The sequence below is a fragment of the Cygnus olor genome, chromosome 1, assembly GCF_009769625.2.
Source record: "Cygnus olor isolate bCygOlo1 chromosome 1, bCygOlo1.pri.v2, whole genome shotgun sequence".
NCBI classification, from domain to species: Eukaryota; Metazoa; Chordata; class Aves; order Anseriformes; family Anatidae; genus Cygnus; species Cygnus olor.
The window spans coordinates 48,345,186-48,368,684 of NC_049169.1; the positions used below are offsets into that span (position 1 = coordinate 48,345,186).

The window sequence follows — 23,499 nt, forward strand, 5'->3', positions numbered from 1 at the left end:
GGCTCGACATGGTTTAGTGCTTTATTGTAGTCACATGCATCTCTGCCTTCACCACACATTTCCCCAACAGTGCCATCTTCAGTTCTTAGCACTTCATTTGTGGATACCAAATAAGAGTTTAGTATAAGACTATTTGCTCAACCTTTTCTATAGCAAGTACTCTCGTAGAACTGCTGACTAACTGACAAGTCTTAAATAAGCTGAACACCACTGAGATGCATATTTTATTTTAGCAGATATGGAAATTTATATACTCAAGTTTCTTATTTCTTTTTAAAAATGGCCTATGAAGGCATCTTAAAAAAATCCATATATGGCTTTGGTTTGCTGAAATACTATTTTACATTGTTAAAAAGGAAAAACATGTTCAAATAAACTCAACATTATGACACATTCACATATTTCACTTAGAATTGACACTTATACAGATGCCTACATGTGATCAAAGATGTCTCCCCTTGTGATGACATGAATAAAGAGGTAATCCAAATGTTTATCTCACAGTAGAGGGCAACCCAGAAGTCTGTGCAGAAGTGACATATAAGGAGTTACTATCTGGAAGAGGGGGAACCACAGAGTTTCCATTAGTGGGCGAACAGCTCAGTTTCAGTTTTTCCAAGTACTCTGCATGAACAGGCTTGTGACACTGAAGGACCTTGATTGCATCTTCTACTTTAAACCATTCTCTTTTCCTTCCTGAATGAGTACAATCCACAAAGAAAAACAGGGAGTTACAAATTTTTAACAGCACCATTTGTTGCTATCTGATAACTTGCTTTTTCTCATTTACTTTTGAGGTTCAAGTTTTCAGGTAGAAGACAGTAAAAAGACAAAAATATTGATGAATGCAAGAAAGTCACTCAAGGTTACCAAAGCAGTTTATAATAAAGCATTTCAGATAAATCTCTTAAAGCAGATACCAGACAGGAGCTCATATAAAACTGTCTGTATGCTACAAAAGCTACATCTAGTCCTTAACAGAAAGAATAGTAGTTAGAGTACCACCCTCCTACATTGTCATGTCTAGCACTGAACCAATCTGAAGAATGAACATGCATGAAGTTACAGAGTAGGAGTAGCCTGGTCTAATTTGGAAATCAGTATTCCATACTCAAAACATACCCAGGTACAGAGTTACTAACATTAACTCTAAGTTTTCAAAAACAATTAATTTATACCAGAGATACATTTAGATAAGTTTTGTTTAGATACGTTCTAAGACACGTTGGTAAAATAGCCCTAATACCATCTTACTTATAAGAAGTCAGTCCTTTAGAATTAGAAGCCTCTGAAAATATTTAGACAAGGTCAAGACAGCATTGTGAAAACTGTAGGGTTAGTTCTGTTTTTCACTTGGCTTTACAGTGTTAGATACTACACATTTGAACTCTATTAAGACATCTATAAACCTGGTTTGAGACCAGGGCACGTGGCCCCACCAGGGCACACTCCTGCCAGCAGCACTCCCCAGAGGTGCTCCAAGGAGAGGCGAGTCAGGAGCAGCCCCAGGACTGGATGCTCCCATCTACCCGGAAGCTTGGCACTAAGCAGGAACAAACCAGTGCTGTCCTCAGTCCTTGCATATATTTTCAAATAATTTCGAGTATAGTATATGAAAACAGAGAATGGGTTTACCTATATTAACTGAATCCTCCCAGTCTTCCAGTATTTCCGTCACAGTAAGAACGTAAACATATGTCCTATGCTTCCGATCCTGGTTCTGCTTAAATGTTAGAAGTAGAGGTTTTAATTCACAGCAAAAAATTTGTAAATATTAGACTTCCCACAACTGTAAGATTAGAAACTACTTACCCTAGAGAATACTTGCTAGCAAACCCTGGCTCTTATTTTCACAGACTAACCATCTGTACTGATGCATGGGAAACTTGTGTTCTATGTTGTTGGTTGCCCTGTTTAATATTAGCAGTTGCCCATTAGTACTACCCGCTACTTATCCTCTACATGTTTTGTAAGTTAATCACAGTATAGTACATGTCCTAGAACTGTTTTCACAACTCAAGTTCCTATATGAAAGGTTTTTTTTTGTCAAGATGGAACCACTACATAATGTGGCCTGATAACCTATAGAGCGCTCAGAAGTTTCACTCAGTAAGTACAAGTAAAATAGCATCCGTTTCCAATAATGACAAACAAAACTCCTACTACCTCTATAGGTTTGCCATGTTAGCAGCACTAAGCACTTATTTAGAAAGCACACTTTTTTTGAACAAGCTAAGTCAAATATATGACCTGACAGAGGTAATCCACACAGTGAAAGGTCACTGTGCTGCAGCCAGTCCACAGTTCGTTTTGTTCTTTTTATACTGCTAGATACTGATTTCCCAGAAAATTTCTAAGTATCACTCTTATTCAAACCTTCACCCATCATGTAGCAATGGAAGAAAAACACCTGTCTAATGTGTCTTTCAGCAGAATTCAAAGTTGCACAGCAAAAGTATATGCAAGTAACACAGTGTCGACAACACTTGTGTTAAGTAACACAAGTCTGACTGTTGCATGGAAGTTACTTTCTGTAGTTCCACAACTCTCATGGGGAAAAAACAAAAACACTCTACCTGCCCCAACCCCACCAAAAAAATCTTTATGAAGTAAAAGAAATAGCTCACCTCAAATATCCCAAGCAGTCTGCCTAGTTTTCCCTTTACTCCAGCCTACAATAAAAAGACAGGAAAAAAGTATTAACGTGTGCTTTTTAATTTCAAAAACTACAATATACTGTAGCAACATTTAAGCAAGTATTTTAACATGGGTTTTAACTACACAGTGCTGCATTGCTTCTGGAGTTTCCAGCTTTGGAATATTATACTAGGACAAGTTTTTGTGTTCTGTGGATCAAAGAGTACATAGTTCTTTCAAGCACTGCCATCCAGACCAGAACACTGTTTTATTTACCATGGACTTTATGAATTGTATTTTATTAGAGACATCCAACACTGAAAAAAGTTATCCAGGGAAGAAGATAGCCTAAGAGATAAAGTAGTAGGGTAGCATATCTAGAGACAGAATTATTAAAATTCCATTGCTATTTCTTACAGAAAGTCAAGTGCAAGTCCTCAAAATACAGCAACAAATTAAACCGCAGGTAAAAAGGTGGATTTGACAGCATAATGAATTAATGTATGCTGGCTTTCATATGAAAGCATAGCTTTTGGCATGTAATTTAAAAACTAAATTTATATTCCCAATTCTCTACAGTTTTGAATTATTTTTCTAGTTAGTAACTTTATAAAGAACTTTACATTTAGAGATTTGCTCCAAGTTTTTTAAATAACCCCTATGTATATCATCCTGTGCTTAGTAATCTTCTCAACAGTTAAGGTGGTCATTATATCCTACTAATATTCCAGGGTTTGTTTTTACAGAAGTAATATACAATGCCTCTTCCAACATAAGTCGTTTATGATCATCCTTTTATTCTAAACACACCTGAGTCTATCCAACTGAGATCTGAACGTGTATGTAGTCTACTGGTAGACTAAGCCGTATTTACATTTTGTCTTGCTTTGTATAACCAGCAGTTAAAACAGAGCTTCTTAGTGCTAAGATGACATTTTCTAGCTTTCAGTCTTTGTTTCCAGCTTTAATCAAAGAAAGTTACTGATGTCTTATGTCTTTATACAAAGGACCATATGGATCTTATTTACATTTTAATGTGCAACTCTGACAGACTACTGGGTAGGCTTCAGCAATAAGTCTAATCAAGATCTCACAAGTGAATGTTTTGTGTCTTTCTTTTTAACAAAAGCAGATGGCTGATGTTATTTATTAAGCAGTTTTGATGAAAGAAGTGTGACCTCAGCCCCTGCAACAAAAAAAGCATTTTGTTTATCTAGAGCAAAAACTAGACCTAAAGTTGATGCAAAGCTATATACATTGCTCTGGTCATCTGCTGTGCTGAAAGAGATACCTGTTAGAGCTCATGAAGTTGAAATGTTAACTGTGCCTGTTGGATAACTGATTAGACAACATGTTAATTATGGAAACGACAGGCCCCAAGAGACACCAAAGACTGCTTGTACTTCACACAAGGCAATGAAAGACTTCAGTAGCCTAGAGAAACACGCTAAATAAATGTTCAAGCTTTACTGATCAATCCGAATTTCTTCAGCATTATAGTACCTTTTGAATGAGAAGCAGAACTTAAAAAGGCCAGAAGCTAATGTCTGTCCTCAGTTTTTGCCTTTCTTCTCAAGCAGCAAAATCTAGGAATCACTATATCCTTCAAGATTTCTACTTGAAAAAAACGAAAAGAAAAAGCCACCCAAAAACATCCCCCCAAACTTTCAGGAGTTTAGAACTAGCCAAGGCCTTATTTATATCAAAGATTCGGGAAAGCATTTATATCCACTACTATCATAGGCAGGACTCTGGCAACAAGAATGCTGAAGGACAAAAAAAATATCACAATGAAGAAACGCAGGAGAATTTCTGTGAACTAGTGAGTGGGAGTCTGAAAATTAACCGATATCTACCACATGGCACAAACACCATTACCAATACTAAATAGCTTTCTTGCAGAGCTTTCTTTTTCCCTCCATTTCTCGGTACCCCATATTCACAATGTGAATCTATCATCAATTTCACTATGAGCACATGGAATTTACTTTTTTTAACAGCTTCTGTTCTCCCTCCATGCAAATCAGTGGTTTAAACAAATACTCAACTGAGTAATTCTGAATGAAACAATTAGCTGCACTCCATTACATTACGTGTAATAATCCCCCAAAGCTCAGAATGAAGCTTTTGCCCAACCAGATGGTGTCACATAGATGTGATCTCTCACTGATTTCTAGTTAATCTCTAGGCAAAGATACATGCTTCCAAAATGTAGCACCATTCCTTCAGATAGGACCATTTTTCAATACTTTCATACCCCAAAATATAAAAAGCAGCAACTTTTAACAGAGACAAGTCTCATGGCTTTTTTTTTCCTGAAAATAAGCTATTCTGACCTTGACTGAATCATCTTCATAGTTTAAAGTGTCATTAAATTGACAGACCATTACAAATAAAGAGTACCTTTGCTAACAAAAGTATTTCCTCCAGGTTCTTACCTTTACATAGCAACTTCAAAATGCATCAAAATTGAGTCCTAGAGGACTAAGAAATGCTTCAGCTTTTTCCTGGAATGTCAGTCGAAGTTCTTACACTCCCAGTTTTAAGCTTATTACTCAACACGAGAGCAAATTTTAGAGTTTGAACCATTTTGTCCTTTTTCCCCGTGGCCATTATGTGCCCACGGTTGTTAAAACCACAGCTTTTTAAGTAAAAAAAAATCCAATAGGCTACTTTAAGATTAAGACACTAAACCTCAAGAGAAAATTTGAACAAACAATTTCCTTTATCAGACAAGTTACTGCATGTCTATAAGCAGCAGGTAGATTTCTTAAATTTCAGATTTTTTAAATCTGAACTTACACATATATTTAATATTAAGTCTAAATCCAACCACAGGAGTAAAAACTGGTCACTTCCTCCCATGTTTTTTTGGCCTGGAGGTCAGTCACTGCTGGCTGATCCTGATACACTGCCATGCATGAAGTGCAGTCATGCTTGCCTTGGGTTTCCTGTAGATGGAGCAAGAGTCACGCTGGAATTTTGGTTTTAGGCTAACAGTCTACCAGGACAGAAAGTTGCTTAAAATCTGCAATACAGAGTTATTTTAACTGTGGGATCTGTTGGATACTACTTTATTGGCTACTCTCCTGAAAAGACAGTGCAAGGCTATTCTTGCTCTTTTGCATACTTTTATAGAACTCAGTGTTTCATTGTGCCTGTCAAAAAGGAAGTATGTTTTTTTTTAAAGTATCTACATAGTTCTAGTCTGTAACACCCAATCATTTTTCAACTATTAGCTGCTCACTGGAGCAGATTCCTGTATTTCCTTTGAGAGGTCTTAGATAACATTACTGGCACTTACACTGTTGCAGCAGATTAACCATCAGAATCAGCCTCTTCTCAGCAGCTGTATTCCCACAGGTCAGGGAGGAATTGAGTATTTTTTGGCTGGCAATTCAGTATACTACTAGGTGCAAATAGAGCAAGGGTCTTTTTAGTGAGATGGAAGAAAAGGGAATGGGATGGTGTTTATTCCTTTTGAGAGGAAGATCGTAATCATTTAATCACCATTATTTCTGTTGTATTTCCCTTTGAACACCCTGTGTGCAAGCAATTCCCATTTCCACCTTTCACACTACCTCATTAAAGACTAAGCTCCAAATTCATTTACAAAGCAGCTCCACAGTTAGACAAGGTTTAATATGTTTCTGGGATTGCTTTATGCTGTAATTTCACTTTGGTATCCTAGCTTCAGGTTTGTGAAAACTCGTACCTAAGGAATCTTACCTACTGCAACCCATAAAAAGACAGATATTCAATTTATTATAAGTAACAATGATACTGAATCAGAAACATTACTTACTAGATGTAAAAACCCCAACACAAGTAGAGCTTTAAGGATAAAAAAGATCTGCAGTCACACAATCTGACTAGAAGAACTGCAGCGCATGTAGATTTGACTACATTTGATCTTTGCCTGGATTTTAAAATAAGTTTTTTAAATACTCCACTTTTGTTGGGAAACCAAGGGACTTTTAGAGCCAGTGGGCTCTCATACTGTGAGTTACTAACACTCCGACCACTAGGAACTGCCTCTGCAACACCCACAATCTGTTTCTGTTTTAATAAATTAATGGTAACTGACGGTTAGTTTATGCATGACCCAAGACTGAAGAAACACAGTTCAAACCAGTGCCACAGTGTGCCTGCTTTGAAGTTTATTCATTCACAAAACCCTTAACAGTTCACTTCACCGTACTGTAACCAGCTTGCCAGGTGATACTGACCTTAGTATAAAAATAGAAAGGACATCCATCTCTAGAAAGGTTAGTATGAATTTCCATGGTTCAAGTCAAAACCCTGAATACCATGCTGGCTTTTCATCAAAAGTGGCATTTTTCTTTGCTGTCTCATGGCAGCACAGAAGATTCAGCCCATAGTTGAATAATATTTTAATTTAGGACATGAACTTTTAATGTTCATCAGATACACAAGCCATCAAATGCTGAAAATCCTGAAGCTGTAGAACAAGCATCTTCAAATAATTGTTGCTTATTAAAGCCCCTTTACGCACTTTCAAGCACAGATAAGAGCTGAGCATGGCTGGCAGGTCACACCTTACTCCAGAATACCATAAAAACAGGCGTAGCCACCATAATAAGAATGAGTAAAAACTTAATTAGCCTGTGACTAAAACACCCCTGCTAGCACCACTCAAGAACTTCAGATCTGTTGGGTTCTCTAACTTCAGAGAGTTTCTCTCTAGCGTAGAAACACTGATATTGACATTTTTTCAGACACGTAACATGCAGCTGTTCTATCATGAAGGCTCCTACTGAAAATTTTGACTGCAGCAGTATTGCAGTTAAGGTAACACGTCAAATTTCAACAGGTACAAGACAATTTTTGAAGACTCACACTTGAATCTGTAGGTTGATGTTTTCAGCATTCTGAAAAACAGTATCCTGTTTTTTCCAATGCATCATCTGCATAATTTTTTCTTCAGGAGTAACCAACTTTTCAGTATACCTTTATGATGCAGCCATGAAGTTCGCAATGTCTGGGCAGCACATGCACTCTGATTGGACTTTAAATGTACCACCTAACCATATTCTGCACCTGTTCTGCTTAACCTTCCCCACTCGCACCCCTTTCACCACACCATCGCAAAAATTTGTGAGCAAGGCCATGACTTTAAGTACACAAAATATTCTCAGAGCAGAATCGGGGTAGCAGAAAACTAATTATCAGTCTCCGTACCACGGCTCTCACTGCTATACTACTTGGCTATGAAGTTAACCTGACAACTCTGTGTCTAGCACGGCACAGTCTGCAAACTGAAGCTTGACCACTGTTAGTTTCTGAATAGTTGGTCAAGCCCCCACAGCAACTTTGACATATTAAGTGCAGCCAGGTCCCTTTGAGAGGGGGGATGTGTCATGACTTTCCCTAGAGGTATCTGTACTGTCTCTATCTATAAAATCCTGGGTCTTTGCTCCCTTCAAATGGCACTTGACTGCCTTGTGGCTGTTCTCTTCACTTTTATACAGGAGCACTTGTCTGAATGTGTGTTGGGCAGCTCAAAACTGGCCCCCACAGCAAAAACTGAACACAGCCCCAGTCTGGAATAACCTCGTATAAATGAGGCTTATTTATTCCTGAATCTTGCTGCAGGATGGTTGCTAAGAGCACTAAATACCACATCGGTCTGTTCCCCACATAAGGTAGGGAAAAAAGCTCAATGAATTAGAGACCACAGAACTCATTTAGACACCAAAAAGCAAGCAGAATTTGTGCAAGCTGCATTTACATTAAACTCCTAAGCCTCTACAACACAGCAAAATTAGACCTAAGGGTATGCAAGCTAAAACACCGAGTAGCACAGCTAATCAAAAATAGAGAAAAGCTCTAATAAAAACATTATGCATACTGATAATTAATAACAGCATTAATGTGTTTTGTCATACTGGGATGACAAAGCTGTTTAATACTACCAAACATTCTGTACTTCACTTACTTCCCAGCATGCATACACATGCATCCACTTTCTGCAAAACCTTGTACTTTCTATTTAAGAAGCATTATGTAAATTATTACAATTGATCTGTGGTCAACTGCACATTACAGAATTTCCAATTAAATTAGTTTACTCAGTGTGATTTTCTTGGAGTTTTATTGGGCTTACAGTGTCAGCTATTATGTATTTAATCTACCATTTTTAACAGTTTGCCTAGGAAAAATAAATAGCAAGTTATTTAAATTTCAGATGCAAATTTTTTTACCATACTAGAGTAAGGAAGCTTCATTAATTCATCTAGACTTAACACTGCTTTGTGTCAGGGTATGAGCAAGGTTAGAAATGCAGACCATACCTATGGTACATTCTTTATAGATAAAGAACCTTACATGTACTTACAAGTCCTTTTTATTGTTGAATTCTCAACTGCTCAGATATATTAGTTCCCAATATTTACTTTAGTTTGGAATCTCCTCAAAGGTCTACTTATTTCTCCTTGCATAGCTGTACTTTCATGGTTTGTTCACCTTCAGTCTGTTCTAGAAGAGCTGCAAACCGTACATTTTCTGCATTAGCACAAATGCTACACTACTATATCTCATTTGGCAAGAAGTCACAGTTCTGCTTCCAGTTAAGTGTTTATAATAAAGTTCAGCTATGAAATGAGAGTGTGCTGGGAAACAGTTTAGTTCACCTCACTACACTATACCTTGATCCTAACATACAGAACTGAATTTCACAATCATTGAAGTTTTGGTCAAATCATTGACAAAGGAGGTAGAGCTCCCTCTTTCTTCTCGATTCCCATATGATGATAGCAGTAGCACAAACGGAACAGGCTGCCCAGAGAGGTTGTGGAATCTCCCTCCTGGGACGTATTCAACAGCCATCTGGACATGATCCCAAGCAACCGGCTCCACGAGGCCCTGCTTGAGCAGGGACTTAGAGAGGATCTCCAGAGGTCCCTTCCAACCTCAGCCATTCTGTGATAAAGCAGATGATTTGTTTTGTTTGTTACCTCTTCATACACCTCTCTGACAGCTGCTCCCCCAGGTTCTTCTTCTGGTTCCATTCCTCCACCTGGTACAATCCACTGATCTGGGTATCGGCTACTGCTTACCAACAGCACCTATGAATAATTGCAAATGACTGTTAAATATAGCTTACCACTCCAGAATCTTGGTACTACTTTACCTACTTTCCTGCAATGCACTTATTCACCTAGACAAATGGATTATAGACTTCAGAAATGAAACACAATAGGAAGCCAGGAGTTGTAAGAAGCACTTACAAAACAAACAACAGAAAAGTAAAATTATTAACATTAGCCTTTTTAATACAAAGTCAAGACACTGTTGTTGTAATATCTTGCTCATACATTTCATTTTGTCTAAGCATCTGAAGAAAAAGTACACAATACAATGCACAAGAATGAAGACAGTAAAAAAAAATCTGATAATACCAAGTCTTAACATCACCTAGACAGCAAAGTGCAAAAAATTAAGACATCACCACACATGTTAAACTAATTCTTAAGAAATGGCACCTTTTGGTTGAAGAACTGGCCATCTGAAAATATTTATAATTTTTAGTCTTAGACAAGCTTTTCTTCACTAACTGAAACATGACATTAGCACGGTAAGCTTACAATATTGCGTAACTAAATTACAAAGAGTATTTCATTGGCTTTTGTTTAATCTGGTTTCTTCTAACACTTCTTTAAGAGGGAAAAAATGGAACATTGAATTTTAAACAATTTCTAAGTTTAATACCAAATTTTCAAAGACAACATTTTAATTTCACTTAAAACGTGTCACCTGGTAATATCATTGATATATACCAATCCACTAACCACTTTCAATAGGACTTGTGCTTCACAATGTATGAAGCTAAGAACATCTCCAGCCACTTGTACAACATACTGAAAACTAGGATGCCTCAATCTAGACTAATTTGCAGTAAAAGACTATGAAAGTAAGACCCTGATTCACAACTACATGGCAATGAACAGTTTTCCTTGTCTTAGAAGAAGGACATGTCTGAAATACACTCCATGATCTACGTGCCTAGATGAACACTTTGTATTCTAGGCAACATTTAGACAAACCCTACCCTGAAGTCACAGTACGACAGTACAGGTTCAGTACTCAAGTCTTGAAAACCAATTAAAAGACTAGCAATAAGAATGTCAACTTAGAGGTTTAATATTGTCTACAGGTAGATGATTAAAGTGACAGACAAACCCTCACCAGCTACCTCTAATGGTCTCTAAACTCATCTCCCATTTAACTAGAAAAACAATTCTGTGACGAGGGCAACAGGGATATGTGCAACACATACTATGCCCCTTCAGTGCTCACAGAAATACGGTGTAGGTTCATCTACGGCAACCGGGCATCTTTGTGAACGCAAAACCATACGTTCATACCAATGCACACCTAGAAAAGCCTTACCAGACAGGTATTTTCTTGTTGCAGCATTTAATTGCAACCAAGAACCACCCTACTCCAAAGGATTCTCCACTGTACCAGTTGCCCATGATTTTTCCTACACTAAATAAGAAACACAGCAGAGACCATCATTTAGTACAAAACCATCCTTCATATGTGATCTAGATGTTCAGGTTTTCAGTCAAATCAAATATTTCATTTGCCTACCTTATCTACTAACAGCCAGCAAAAGGAACATTGTTAGATACAAGTGTGTCTGAACCTGATCCTTACAACCATCAGTTTTGTCTCCTAGCATGCTTTGATATCAATAGGAGATTCCCACAGAGGGTGCACAGCTCAGCTAACTGCAGCTTGAAGCAAGCTTTCAAACACACAGGTGGAGCACTTAATCACAAGGAAGAACCACATCGAAAACACTTACAGAGCAGTTGTAAAAATCAAGTTTGTGAACATGCTTGTGGGATCCCAAACATCAGCATTACACACTATCTTCTGCTGATGGAACTAGCACTCGCTGCAGTCATGTGAAAGCTAGCAACAGGGATGAACAAAAGGATGATTATATCACATTAAATCATTCCCAGCTTAATAAAATAGTTTAATCAGCACTCATTGTTTAGTTAAGGCTAAATATAAAATTCTTAATTACTATTAAGGGATAAATCAGGTTGCTGGTTCTGGCAGCGTAGCATAAAGCCAAGAGCTTTTTAGGCCTTTATATATAGTTGTAGACTACTACTAACCCGATCAATAGTCTACTGTGCTGGGTTTGTGTATCTATTAGCTTTAAATTACCCTTTCAAAAAGCAGAGGCAAATACATCTAGCAAGCAATCAGCATTAAAATACATCACTCTACTTGATCAGCTTTACAGCCATACATACAATCAACTGAGAAGTGCTTGGGAGTTCATTTTGGCAACTACCCAAAGATAACTATCAAAAAGTCTCCACTAACCTTGCAGCTGAAGTATTTTCTCAAGCATCATTTTTCTGTGCTTCAGTCTCCTGTGATCCCAATGCTTTTGTAGTCTGAATCTAAGGGAGCACACTAAGGCACATCCCCAGGACCTTCAAAGGCACGACTTTCCCCTCCCAGTAACACCCTCCAGAAGTCACCAGGGCATGAGACACCCATCTTGGGAGGTGCTGGCAACAACATACTCAATGGTAGTCAACTTCTACACAATACGAGACCTGATAGCTGCCAATTGTAAGATTGGGTCATGAGGCTAAAAAGCACTCCAGACATTCTTGCACTTGCATTTTTGGGGGGTGGGGTGGGAGGGGAAGGATTCAATTCCATATAGCAAGTTTGATTTTCAGGTGTTTCCATCTGTAACTGGCCCAAAGACAGATCCCACAGTACCCAAATGACTAGACAGATTGCTTAATGAGTGCACCAGAAAGCTGTGGCTGCTTGAGAATGCACTCGCTTGGCAGAAAAGGTGCAAGATCAGCAGCATAAGGCTATCAATTCATCTCCCCTCAATATCAGAGGTGAGAAACAGGACAGCTGAGATCCAGGTCACCTGGACATCTGATGACATTCACCTTCATGGAGACAGCAGTACTCTACTGAAAATCAAGACTGGAGTACCTAATGCACCTCTTTTTTTTCCTGGCCTATGCACAACAAGTTTTACTCTTGTACTTTCTGAGCACTTCCTACATAGGGAAAACTGTGTCCCATATCTCTGAACGCAGATACAGGATTGAGATTTCTTATACTGGATTATTTGCCAATGATCACTTTTTTTCCATCTCTGAAAAAACTTACAGATGACTGTTTCTCTTCTTTAAAAGATTCCCAAAATACTAAGTAATGGCATTAAATCTGCTTGCCTAGTCATGCTCTTAAGGTTAACTTACCCTGAAGACTAAGTTAACAGTTATTTTCTATCATTTTCTATCTGCCAAGCAAGGCAGTAAAGCTGTAAAATTCAGCTAAGAGAAGAAAATGAAGGATTCCTCCATTAAGCCTTACTAACCAAGTTTTTACCTTGTTTTCAAGTCCAGGAATAGCAATGACCTTTGAGCGTAGTGAGGAAGAGAAACTGCTAGCCAGCGTACTTGTAATAAGCAGTTATCAGTATGCTTAACCAAGATATGGTTAACCAAAAAAACAAAGGTAATTGCAGAGCATGTGGCATCATGGGACTCGCTCACTATAAATGTTAAACCTGCAGACAAACAACTAAAAATTTCTAGAGACAGACGCCAAAGTTTTGGCCTGTTTAATATTCAAGTCAAAAGAAACCTGTGAAACAGTTAGCAGCCGTATATTCCAGAAGACTAAAACAGCAACAGCTCAGCATAATACAAGTTACAATCAAAAGCCATTCCTCAATTTTTCTCCCCTGTCAAGCATTTCAAGAGGTAGAAACTGACTTAAGGCTATAAAAATGTCATGGTTTTCTGTCTTCCTTAACTGTGGGACCTTATATCTTACAGAAATAGCTGTATTAAGAACAGCTCACTTTAAAAAGAAAGAATCAAGGTTAAGGTTGAAGCTTGCTAGACAGAACAAGCAAACCCACACGGCTGGATTCTTTGACTTCAAAGCACGACTGCCCACAACTTGAAGTAATCAAGAGAGAAGCGGAAGCCACTGTTAGCCGACCAGAAGATGTGAGTTTTTCCATAGTAGATGTATTATTCACAAGGAAAGCCATACTTATAGTTGAAAAGGTTCCACAGGAATTACTTGTCATCAGATGTCTTTGTAAACTGTCCTCCCAGCCTAGCTGTCTATTCCCCTCTCTTCCCTGCCACACACCCCATTTTCTCCCATCACTCCCATTAAGCCATCAAGTCTACCCTGCTATTTCAGCTACCTGACAGGGTTAGCTAACTTTGTCCTTTTTTCATTCTGCATGTAATAAAACTGGCAGTTAAAAGGAACAACTTCCAAGAGAGGAAAAAAAAATCACCCCCTCAGCCCCAAATACCTGCTGAGCACACGCAGCTCCAGTTCAGAGCACAGCTTGGGCACATGGGCTAAATAAACCCTGTGCAGAGAAGGCAGGGACAAGGCAGGTGCAAGGAAGATAAGGAATTTAGGTCCCAAGCTCTGTGAGGTGGAGTACATGCAAGCCACTTCAGAAGCTTTAAACTGGTTAGAGTACAAGAAAAAACTAAGGGCAAGAGGTACCTCAGGTACAAAACCCTATCAAAATGCTGTTACAGAAGACTAATACAATATGTTCTCACGTCTTTTGGAAAGATTTTTAAAGGAAAAAAATCCATCCCTACTGTAAGAAGAGATCAGGACTTACTTTGTTGGAAGTTAACACAGCCTAACCGAGCACACTCAACATGGAAAACTTCAGGCTGTGTGGTTGGACTGCCAGAGTTACAAACAACTTAAAGCCACAGACAGCTGAAGCCAAATACAGCCAAAAAGGTCAGTCAGGCCCTGTAATCTGTTTAAACATGGCCATCAGCAGATGCTCAGGTAGGAACACAAACAGGGCATTTTACTGCTCCTCCAAACTTGTGACCTCCAATTGTTTTTAGCTCAGGAGGTTCCTTAGAAGTTTCCTTAGAAGTACTGGGAAACTGATTTGAATGCTACAACACAGGAATATTACTGCAGAGCAAGGAAAAGCATCTCTTACAAAAGAAATTCTATCAAGCGATAAAATAGACACTTGTATCATATTTGTGGGATTCACTGTATGAATTTGGGTAAAACACGCACTTCAAATTAGAGAGCACATTTCAGCCTGCTGTTGTAGTTAGATTTCCTTTATCTGACGCTTTTTGCTATTTTAAGGTTCTTCGCCTCATTTCAGTAGTTCTGAAATAGTTTCTCAGTTCCCCTATAGGTTACCATGGTATCCTTGTCCTAGAATATCTCATTTTGGACTCCGGAAAGTTGAAAAATGCAGTGGAGCTTTACAACTTGCTGCAGCAGTACCACACAGGTAGCATTTATTCTGTAGACTGACTCCTTATAGTTCTCATTCTTTACTGCAATCACTTTTAAAATGATTTTTTTTTCCTAAACTGGAGATGTAATGTTCACAAATTATTATACAGCAGTAAAAAGAAACACCTTAGGGTCAGACTTGACAGCATTTAAAAAACCAATTCAATTCAAGGCTGCAACATCTTTACTTTCCCCCTTACACTGAGGCAATGAGTTCAGGAAGCTGATGTGTCCAGAAACCAGCCTGTAGCTTAAAGCTTAGTTTTCAGCCTGAGCATGCTCAATGCTGGGGAGTACACAGCTATACAAGGGTCAACACTGGACAAACTGGGGCAGAAATGCATGACTGTAGCCACTCAATTTCTGATCAACCTAAATTCAAGAGCTTCTCATACAGTACTTTACAGAAAAAGCGCTGAAAAGCTGGGGACACTGCTATGACAAGTTTAAGAAGATTTAATCCCAGTGAACAAACTGGCAGAGAAATAAAGAAATGGCATAACTAATACATTAATCTCAGAACTGAGTAACTTGAGCAAAGTATCTTAAAAGCAACCCATAAAGCTGTGTTTTGTCTATACAGCATTCAAGTCTGAAATACCCTCCTAGCTTTATGTAAAGATCACCTTTCAAGGCAGTTGCACAATTGCACGATGCTTAGATATCAGTCAGCACAGCTTTACTGGCATTCAAAAGATGAATGATGGAAAACTAACATATGCATATATTTTTACAACACTTCAAAACCACATCTGTAAGTGATTTTCCCTTTCAGATACGGCAATAAGGAAAAGAACATCAGACTTCCTTGAGAAAGGTTCTGCCTTTACTTGTAATTAAAATTCTGTTATCCTGCAAGCTCTATTTTACATGAAATTCACATACATGGGTAACATCTTGTTACAGCAGATCAGAATTTGGGTACTTTTCTCCAACTACTCGAAGTACTTTGTTCTGTTCTTAGGCTAAAGTGCTCATATCAGGAACGGGCAGCCCTATGCTACTGCAGCACTTCAGTTACAACACGTTTCCTCACATCAACAAGCACTCAAGTCACCTGTAACTACAGAGCTCCTCCTAAGCTTCACTAAGTTTCTGAGAAGCAGATTTGACAGGACCTAGGTGCAATGAAGGGTATGCATCTCGCAACCAGCCACGTGTAGAAGTAAGATTTCTGGCCTCCCCAAAGCCCTGAAAATGAACAAGGACCCCCCCTCCCCAAACACCTATAGAAGTAAGCTTTACTTCTCAGGCTGGGTCACTTCCCCAGTCCACTTTAGAGCATGCCCTTCCCCACTTCTGCTGGCAAATGTGGAGCAAGGAAAAAGGCATGTCAGACAGGTAGCAGCAGAATAGCCGAAACTCATCTTGCTGCCCATTTCTTTGCAACTCAAAACCCTGACCTAATCTTGAGCAACAGAACTCAGCTTTACTGGTTACTCAGCAACATAATCCGTCTGACTAAGGGATCAGCTTCCAGCTGCTCCTCAGCAGCAAGGGCTCCAAGTCTCAGGGAACCCCTGGGCTCTACCTACAGAGGTGACAAGGTTACTTCTTGACAAGTACCAGTTACCTTTTAGCCTTCCCTGTCTAAAGATACTTTGACACCCTCTTCTCCCTCCCACCCCAAGCAAAACAACAACAAAACCCAAACCATCCATCTTTGAAGATAACTTTATTTCAAAATATTTACATTTGCAGGACTGGTTCCACTGAAGTGCTTTAGCACTAGATCACATTGCAGTGTTCCGCGAAATCAGTATCTGGCCAAAGCCAGCACATCTTTCTTCAAGCTGGAATAAATGGAGAAAGCCACCTAATTAAAATAAGCTTTGTAAGCGTTCTACAAACAACACTTAAAAGAAAAAACAGAAAACACCACACATCAACCCATGGCCAATGAACTCTTATCTACAAATAAAATACTTACAACATGCCTTCAAATTCCAGCTAGAGACATCTATGTGTGCACAGATATATACAAACATACATATGTATGCATGAAGTTTCCGAAGAAGTCTGCCAATCTACTGTTTTGTAGAGATCAGTAACTTGAGAGCTTGTGCACCATTGAGTTATTTGTGGTGATTCAAAGGAAAATTTAGCCACCAGTTTAAATACTCAAAGTAAACTTAGCATGGTAAGCGTAAGCTACAGAGGATATTTTCTCAAGTGTCTAAACACTTAGAAGTATTACTAGTTCGGAAAGACAGCCTCTTCTAAACACGGCAAAACACAAGACAGGTTTTGATTCACAACATGTTAGCCTGATGTGAAGCAGGTTCAGCCCTCATTTCAGTTTGAGCAACTATCTGCCTGTTAAACACATTCACACTGACGGAGGTAAATAATGCCATGGGTGCTGAAAAAAACAGGAATCCAGGTTTCCCACTAAAAACCAGCTGGTAATTGACTGACTTCAGCATCTAAAGAGGCATGAGTTAAGACCGAAGCTTCATCCCTGGCTGACAGCTGAACTCCTGCAGCTTTGCACAGCTTTCAGACTTCCACTGCTGGCAAGCAGTTTGTCAAAAGAGATCCCAACGTTAATGCAAGCTGGATACGCAATGACCACAAAAAGCTGCTTTTCCTGTGGAAATACGAATAACAAGGCATTCGTGTTCAGTAAGTTAGCTACCTGATCTCGGTCCTACCACAAGGACCTAACATTCAACTATTTTTCTTTACATTGACATGAGCTTAAACCTCTGCAGAATCCCATAGGAGCCTGCAGGGACATAAAACAAGCAGATGCTGTCTCTGTAGACACATTATAACCAAGGAGACTTGGGACTCCTCAAAGAGGGCCCTGTTGGAAGCTATTTATAGGTCGTGGAGCTGATATGCTCCTTCCTAGACCACACAGATGTCCTAATACCAAGGAAATGCTGAGGCAGAACTAAGCAGGCCGTCATGCTATGTCAATTATTCCTCCTGTACATTAGCTGGGCAAGGGCATGACAGAGAACAAGTGATAACTGCGGCACACCTGCATTACGTATGGAAGTGTGTATTCCCCAATATTTTAAGACATGCCTATATTCTATTAAACAATCATAGAGCAGGCTAGATAACCTGCTTCAGTCCATACATCAGTTTGGAGGGCATGCCAGCCTCCACTATGGCATGATAGTCATACTTCAAGTCACACCTGAAAGCACACATCAGCTGTGTTTACACCTGAGAGCTTGTACTGCAGGATAAAGAAACCAAATCATAAGTTATCAGCCAAATATGAAGATCTTTCACCACTTCTGAAGTTTAACTAATTCCTACAACACAATTTTGCCAGCACAACCAGGTGACACTCTTGGGCTCTGAGCTTATACTTTTGGCTACATTACACCAGTTTATACCAGTTTTGTTTTCTAGATGATATAGACCAATGTAAACAAAAATAATGCTTTTTTTTGCCCCCTGGATCCTTTCTACCCTTTAATAAAACTGTCATTAATATTAAGCAATGGTTTTAAGAAATTGAAGAGCACTGAAGTGGTAAAGTAGTGACTGCTAGGAACAACATAGACTAAACCAGGGTTTTTAAATCTTAACATCCCACAGCCCCAAAAATAAAAGTCTTTGAATTGGACCAAAAAGGATAAACAATACTAGCCCCCTAGCATTTTTAACTCAGAGAGGCAATAACTAATACACAAGTGTACGCCCTGGTGCAGTGGGGAGGGAAAAAAAAATCTACATTTCCCATTTGTGACAACAGTTATATTTACTACTGTTTCAGTAGTAAGTCTCTTCTAGAAGGAAGACCAACAAAACCAGAAAAAAATTGAGAAAACAGGTGTTTTTCCTTCAATTTTTGCTAACAATTCATATAAAACTACTTTTTAGATCTGTCACTACTAACTGCTGGCTGAACACTGAAGTAGAGCTTTCAATGCTATACTGAATTACGTAAAGCAGTGCTTGCAGCTGCCAAAATAATTAGAACACATTCAAGTTTTACACTCAAGGTATTTCAGTATAACTGCCCATTTATCTGTGTAATATGTAGCTGATGGAATCAAAATTAAATTATCTTTTCAAGTTGTTTTAGTTATCCGACTAGAAAAAATATTTATTACTTTGTCCTTGCCTTGTTCTGCACTTTGCAAGGTAAGCATTTCCTTGCCTAGCCTGCCCAGACCCTACGCCAGCAGCATCTATGTGAAGCCAGTGCTCGCGGAGTCCTGAATGAATAAGCAATTCCAACTCATGGAAGCAGGCAGTCCTCACGGTGCTGAGGCAGAGGCTCTCTTGTGGCTTATCCTGGAGGCGCCGTCCACATCTCCTAGCTGCTCAGAAGAGAGACTCCCATTTCTTCTCACACACAAATCCGCCAGCCCATCCCAACCTGCTGAATGCCCTCAGCCTTCTGCACACACCTAACAGCTTCTGGCTGCTCAATGCAGACAGCCTGCAGCCCCCGCACATTTCATGCCTGCATAGCCTTGATTCATTTTTCATTGGATTTCTCCTGCTTCCTTTACAGCAATTTGTTTTGTTCAAATGGCAGACGGTGCCTGCAATTACTGCTTCATTTCCATTAAGAATGACAGTAGGAGCCAGCACTTAATCTCATGTCCAGCTATCTTGCTCTCTCAGCCCAATGACAGTATCGGAAGAGACCGAAACAGGCAACACTTTAATGACAGTAATCTAAGAGATGTTCTTTTAAAACACTCCAAAAATCTCTAAAGCAACTGGCCATATTACTTGGCTATTTAGGCTTCCACCAAGATTTTTTCTTCTTTAAAAGATACAATATCACAGCAAGAAAGCTAAAAAAAATCTCAAAATGGGCTTTACCAGTAAACTGACATACACTGGGTCCTTCGAAAGATGATGCAAAGACGAAGGATTTTTGCAGTGGTGCAGCCATTTAGACAAACTTCACTCATCTCACAAGTACTTGCTTCATACTGCAACACCAGCTCTCAGGACAGAGCAGAAGCTCTTGACAGGTTACAAGACGGTGGGCAAGCCCAGTTTCTACCCTCTAACACTGAGGAGAACTGGCTCTTCTCAAGTCTGTCACAGCAAGGACTGTTGGTAACTCTAATGGACAGTGTTGTAGCTGGAGCGCAGGAGTTCAGCAACCACTTCCAACCGCTTGCAAGGGCCACCAGATTGAATTTGGCCTCAGAGGTACTCTAGAGCCCACCTATGTTTTGAATTAAGACATAAAGTAGTAAACAAAGGAAAAGGAAATACTGTATGTGTTTACCATCCTTTGTTACCTGTCTTTTTAAAATCAAGATGTGCTATTACTGAAATATTTAAGCCTCCAAATTGATAGGCAGCATCCATAAATCAGCACAAGATCCCCTGTTGGTATTCTAAAGTTGCAGTAGGAAGAGGGCAATTGGTTAGGAATGTGTAATGAATCCAGCGTGCAGGACACCAAGAACTTCTGCTTCAAGTTGAGAGGTCAGAAGCTGGAACCAACTCAATGATTTGATATCACTGCTAATCACAAGATGACTACACAACAGCTTGGCAATCATGATAAAGACAGGTCCTACCATAACATTTCTTCCTGGTATGGAGAGAGAAGCAGTAGTAACTTTTTACATAACACCGTGAGACTCCATTTAAAACCACCATAACTGTTGCCCACATTGCAGAAATATGGGTATCAAACTAAAGGACGTGAAAGATGATCAGAAAAATGGAAAAACAGTTTTAGGAGAGGAGTCTGTAAGAGTCTGTAAGACTTCGGAGTCCAAAGCAGCGCTAAGAATGGAACGACTGCTGTCTACAGATGTGTCAGAAGTCTAAGTACCAGAAAAGAGGAAAAAACTAGCTAAAGCACAGCCACAACTGGATATGAACTAGCCATTTAGAAAGTCAGAGCAGAAGTTGGAAGACAAGCTAATTCTGAGATTTGTATCGGAAGATTGCTGCAGATATTCATTTAGACAGGAAGAAGCTAACCAGCTTAAAGGTTGAATGTGAACTGTTTCAAAAGTCTTGCAGACAATATATCCATTCAAACAGCTTGAGTTTTTGCTTTCTAGCTTAAGACTCTTAAAATGGAGTAAGTACATTGCTTGATATTTTTTCCATTTACCTGCTCTGTCTCATCTCTAGTGAGAAGCAACTCTCAGATTATGGGGCAGTAACCTTGTGGATGTAACTATTAGAACTGTTTTTTTTCAATGGCTTCTGCAGGAGTCTGCTGTTCCCCTCCTTCCCCTCCGGTTACCCAAGTACTACTGCCTTTCTGCTCCTTCAAAGCAGGGGCTACCCTGCACTCCAAGATAGATCCCTGAAGACGCAGATCAGCTGATGCTGCAATCTCTAAGAGATGTGGAGAGAAAAAACACCGAAGACATTTACGTAGAGTCTGAAGTACACCTACACAGAACTGTATTAAGAAAACAGTATTCAAGAACATCACAAGCAAGCCTCATCGAACCAGTTTGGGGAATGTGGCTGGTGATACAAGTCAATCACAAACGGTAACCAGAGAGGAACAGGTTCTGTAGCACGACAGGCAGCACTGGCACTTGGGGAACATCTAAACAAATTTAAGATATTACCACTCTTTTCTGGAAATAAGTCATCAAAAGGCAATGTTGTTTCCACACTTTTGATTTATGGCCTGAATCCGATTCTGCGTTATCCCATTCATTTCACCCTCAAGTGTGCCTGCTTGCACAACGCCCAAGCCCAGCCCTGTGCCAGCCGTACACCTGCAACACCCCAAAGCGCTCCGGCACGGCATGTGCCAGCATCCACCCTCCCTACACGGTGCAGCAGAACTGCTGCCACCCTTACCCTCAGAAGGTGTTCTTAGTACAGGCAATACTTGAAATAGCCAGGGGTCACATTTGATTCAAAGAGACGATTCACAGAAGATGTAAGAAGCGGCAGCAGTAAATGAAGAAAGGATGGAAATTACAGACAAAGGTGACCCCTGCCATGCATTTCCAACTGCTGCGAGGAAGCCGTAAGAGCTGCCTGGTGCTACACAAAACGGGTGTCTGAATTCCAGAAGAAGCCTGAGCTGGGGTGGCATCCAGAGATTGAGCACATACAAAGGGAGAGGCGTGCTGAATGGTCAGAAGTGCTGCCGAAACCGAGGAAAAACCAGACCGACTGCAAGAGCTAGCAGGACTTCTGGCGGGCATCTTCCTCCTTATAAAGGAAGGGAGATGCTGTTATTTAGCAGAAGCCGAGCAGGGCAATCCCGGGGCTGTGTTTATACTCCACTCAGTAACACAGAGCAGAACACCCTTCCATTTCTCCCCAAACCCACCGGCAGATTGGTGTCTCACGACGAGGCCTCTCCCTGCTGCATTACGCCCCATCGGATGCTTACGAACACGCGAGAAATTCGCCACGCTCTGAGCCCGGAGAGCGCAGTGGCTTCTCCCAGCCAACAGATAAAGGGGAAAAAACTCAACCCACAACCTCTGCAGGTTCCAATACCTATCCAAAACCCCCCAAAAAGGGGCAAAAAGCAGCGAGGCGCACGCCGGCAGCCCGGAGCCGGTCCCTCAGCGCGTTGTGCAACGCGGCCGCCAGGCGAGCGCCCAGATAACGGCCGGTGCCCGTGACCTTGGCGAGGCACCGGGGGCAGCTCCGCCGGCCCCCGGGGGGCTCAAACCCACCCCGGTCACCACACGGGGCCCGGGCCGGTTCCCCCCCCCCCCCCCGCCATTACACGCCTCCCGCGGGGCCGCGCACAAAGGAGGCGCCGCCGCCGCCCCGCGCACGTGTGCCCGCGCCCCAAAATGGTGGGCGGCGGCCCCCGGTCCCCGTCCCTCGTCCCCCGGTCCCCGCGGGCCGGACAAAGGCCCCCCACGTGCGGGCTCACCTCGTCCTCCCGCTCGCTGCGGAAGCAGAGGCACGCCGCCCGCTTCTTGTAGCCCTCCCGGTCGTACGTCCGCGTCTGGTTCGGCTTAAATTTCATCATAGAGCCGCTCAGGCGCCGGCAGCCCCCGGCCGCCGCCACGGCTCACTCCGACCGAGCGCCGCCGCCGCGCCCCCCCGGTTCCCCCGCTGGGCACTGGGGCGGGAGGGAGGGAGGGAGCGAAGGAGGGAGAGGAGAGAAGGGAAGGGCCGGGCCCGGCCGCCGAGCGCCTGTCACAGCCGCGCCGCGCCGCTGCGACCGCCCCCGGAGCCGCGCAGCGCCATGGAGCCCCCCTGAGCAGCCGCCGCCGCCCCGCCCGGCCGCGATCGCCGCGGCGGCCGGCCCAGCGCCCACTATTTAACCCGAACGCGCATTCCTGCGCCCGCCGCGCCGCCGCGCTCCGCGCAGGCGCCGGGCGGGGCGGGGGGACCGGGGGCGGGCGGCGGCGGCGGGTGGGGCCCCGGCGCTGGGGGGGTGCCGGTGAAGGGCCGGCGGTGGGCGGGGTTTGTGCTGGTGTGAGGGCCGGGTGAGGCGGGCACCGGGCCGCCCGGGGCTGCTGGCAGGCTGGGGAGGCTGCGCTGCCGCGGGGGTTAGTTCCTGCTGGTCGTGGAGCCCGGCAACGCCCAGCCCAGAGCACAACGGGGAGCGCTCCTCGCCTCAGC

At 41.5% G+C, this 23,499-nt stretch overlaps 1 protein-coding gene across 2 annotated transcripts; it reads right to left on the reverse strand.

Annotated features, from left to right (window-relative positions):
- Nucleotides 1-211: 211 nt before the first annotated feature.
- On the reverse strand, nucleotides 212-23,125 carry NUDT4 (nudix hydrolase 4). Of its 2 annotated transcripts, none has more exons than XM_040557536.1 (5): nucleotides 22,802-23,125; nucleotides 9,615-9,725; nucleotides 2,628-2,672; nucleotides 1,636-1,723; nucleotides 212-696 (listed from the first exon to the last, which is right to left on the reverse strand). In XM_040557536.1, exons 1-5 carry the CDS (start codon nucleotides 22,898-22,900, stop codon nucleotides 494-496), a joined length of 546 nt encoding a protein of 181 aa, XP_040413470.1. In that variant the 5' UTR covers nucleotides 22,901-23,125; the 3' UTR covers nucleotides 212-493. The 2 variants fall into 2 exon arrangements, with proteins under 2 accessions (XP_040413470.1, XP_040413480.1); XM_040557546.1 differs by having other exon boundaries at nucleotides 1,636-1,720; nucleotides 22,802-23,122.
- Nucleotides 23,126-23,499: the final 374 nt, after the last annotated feature.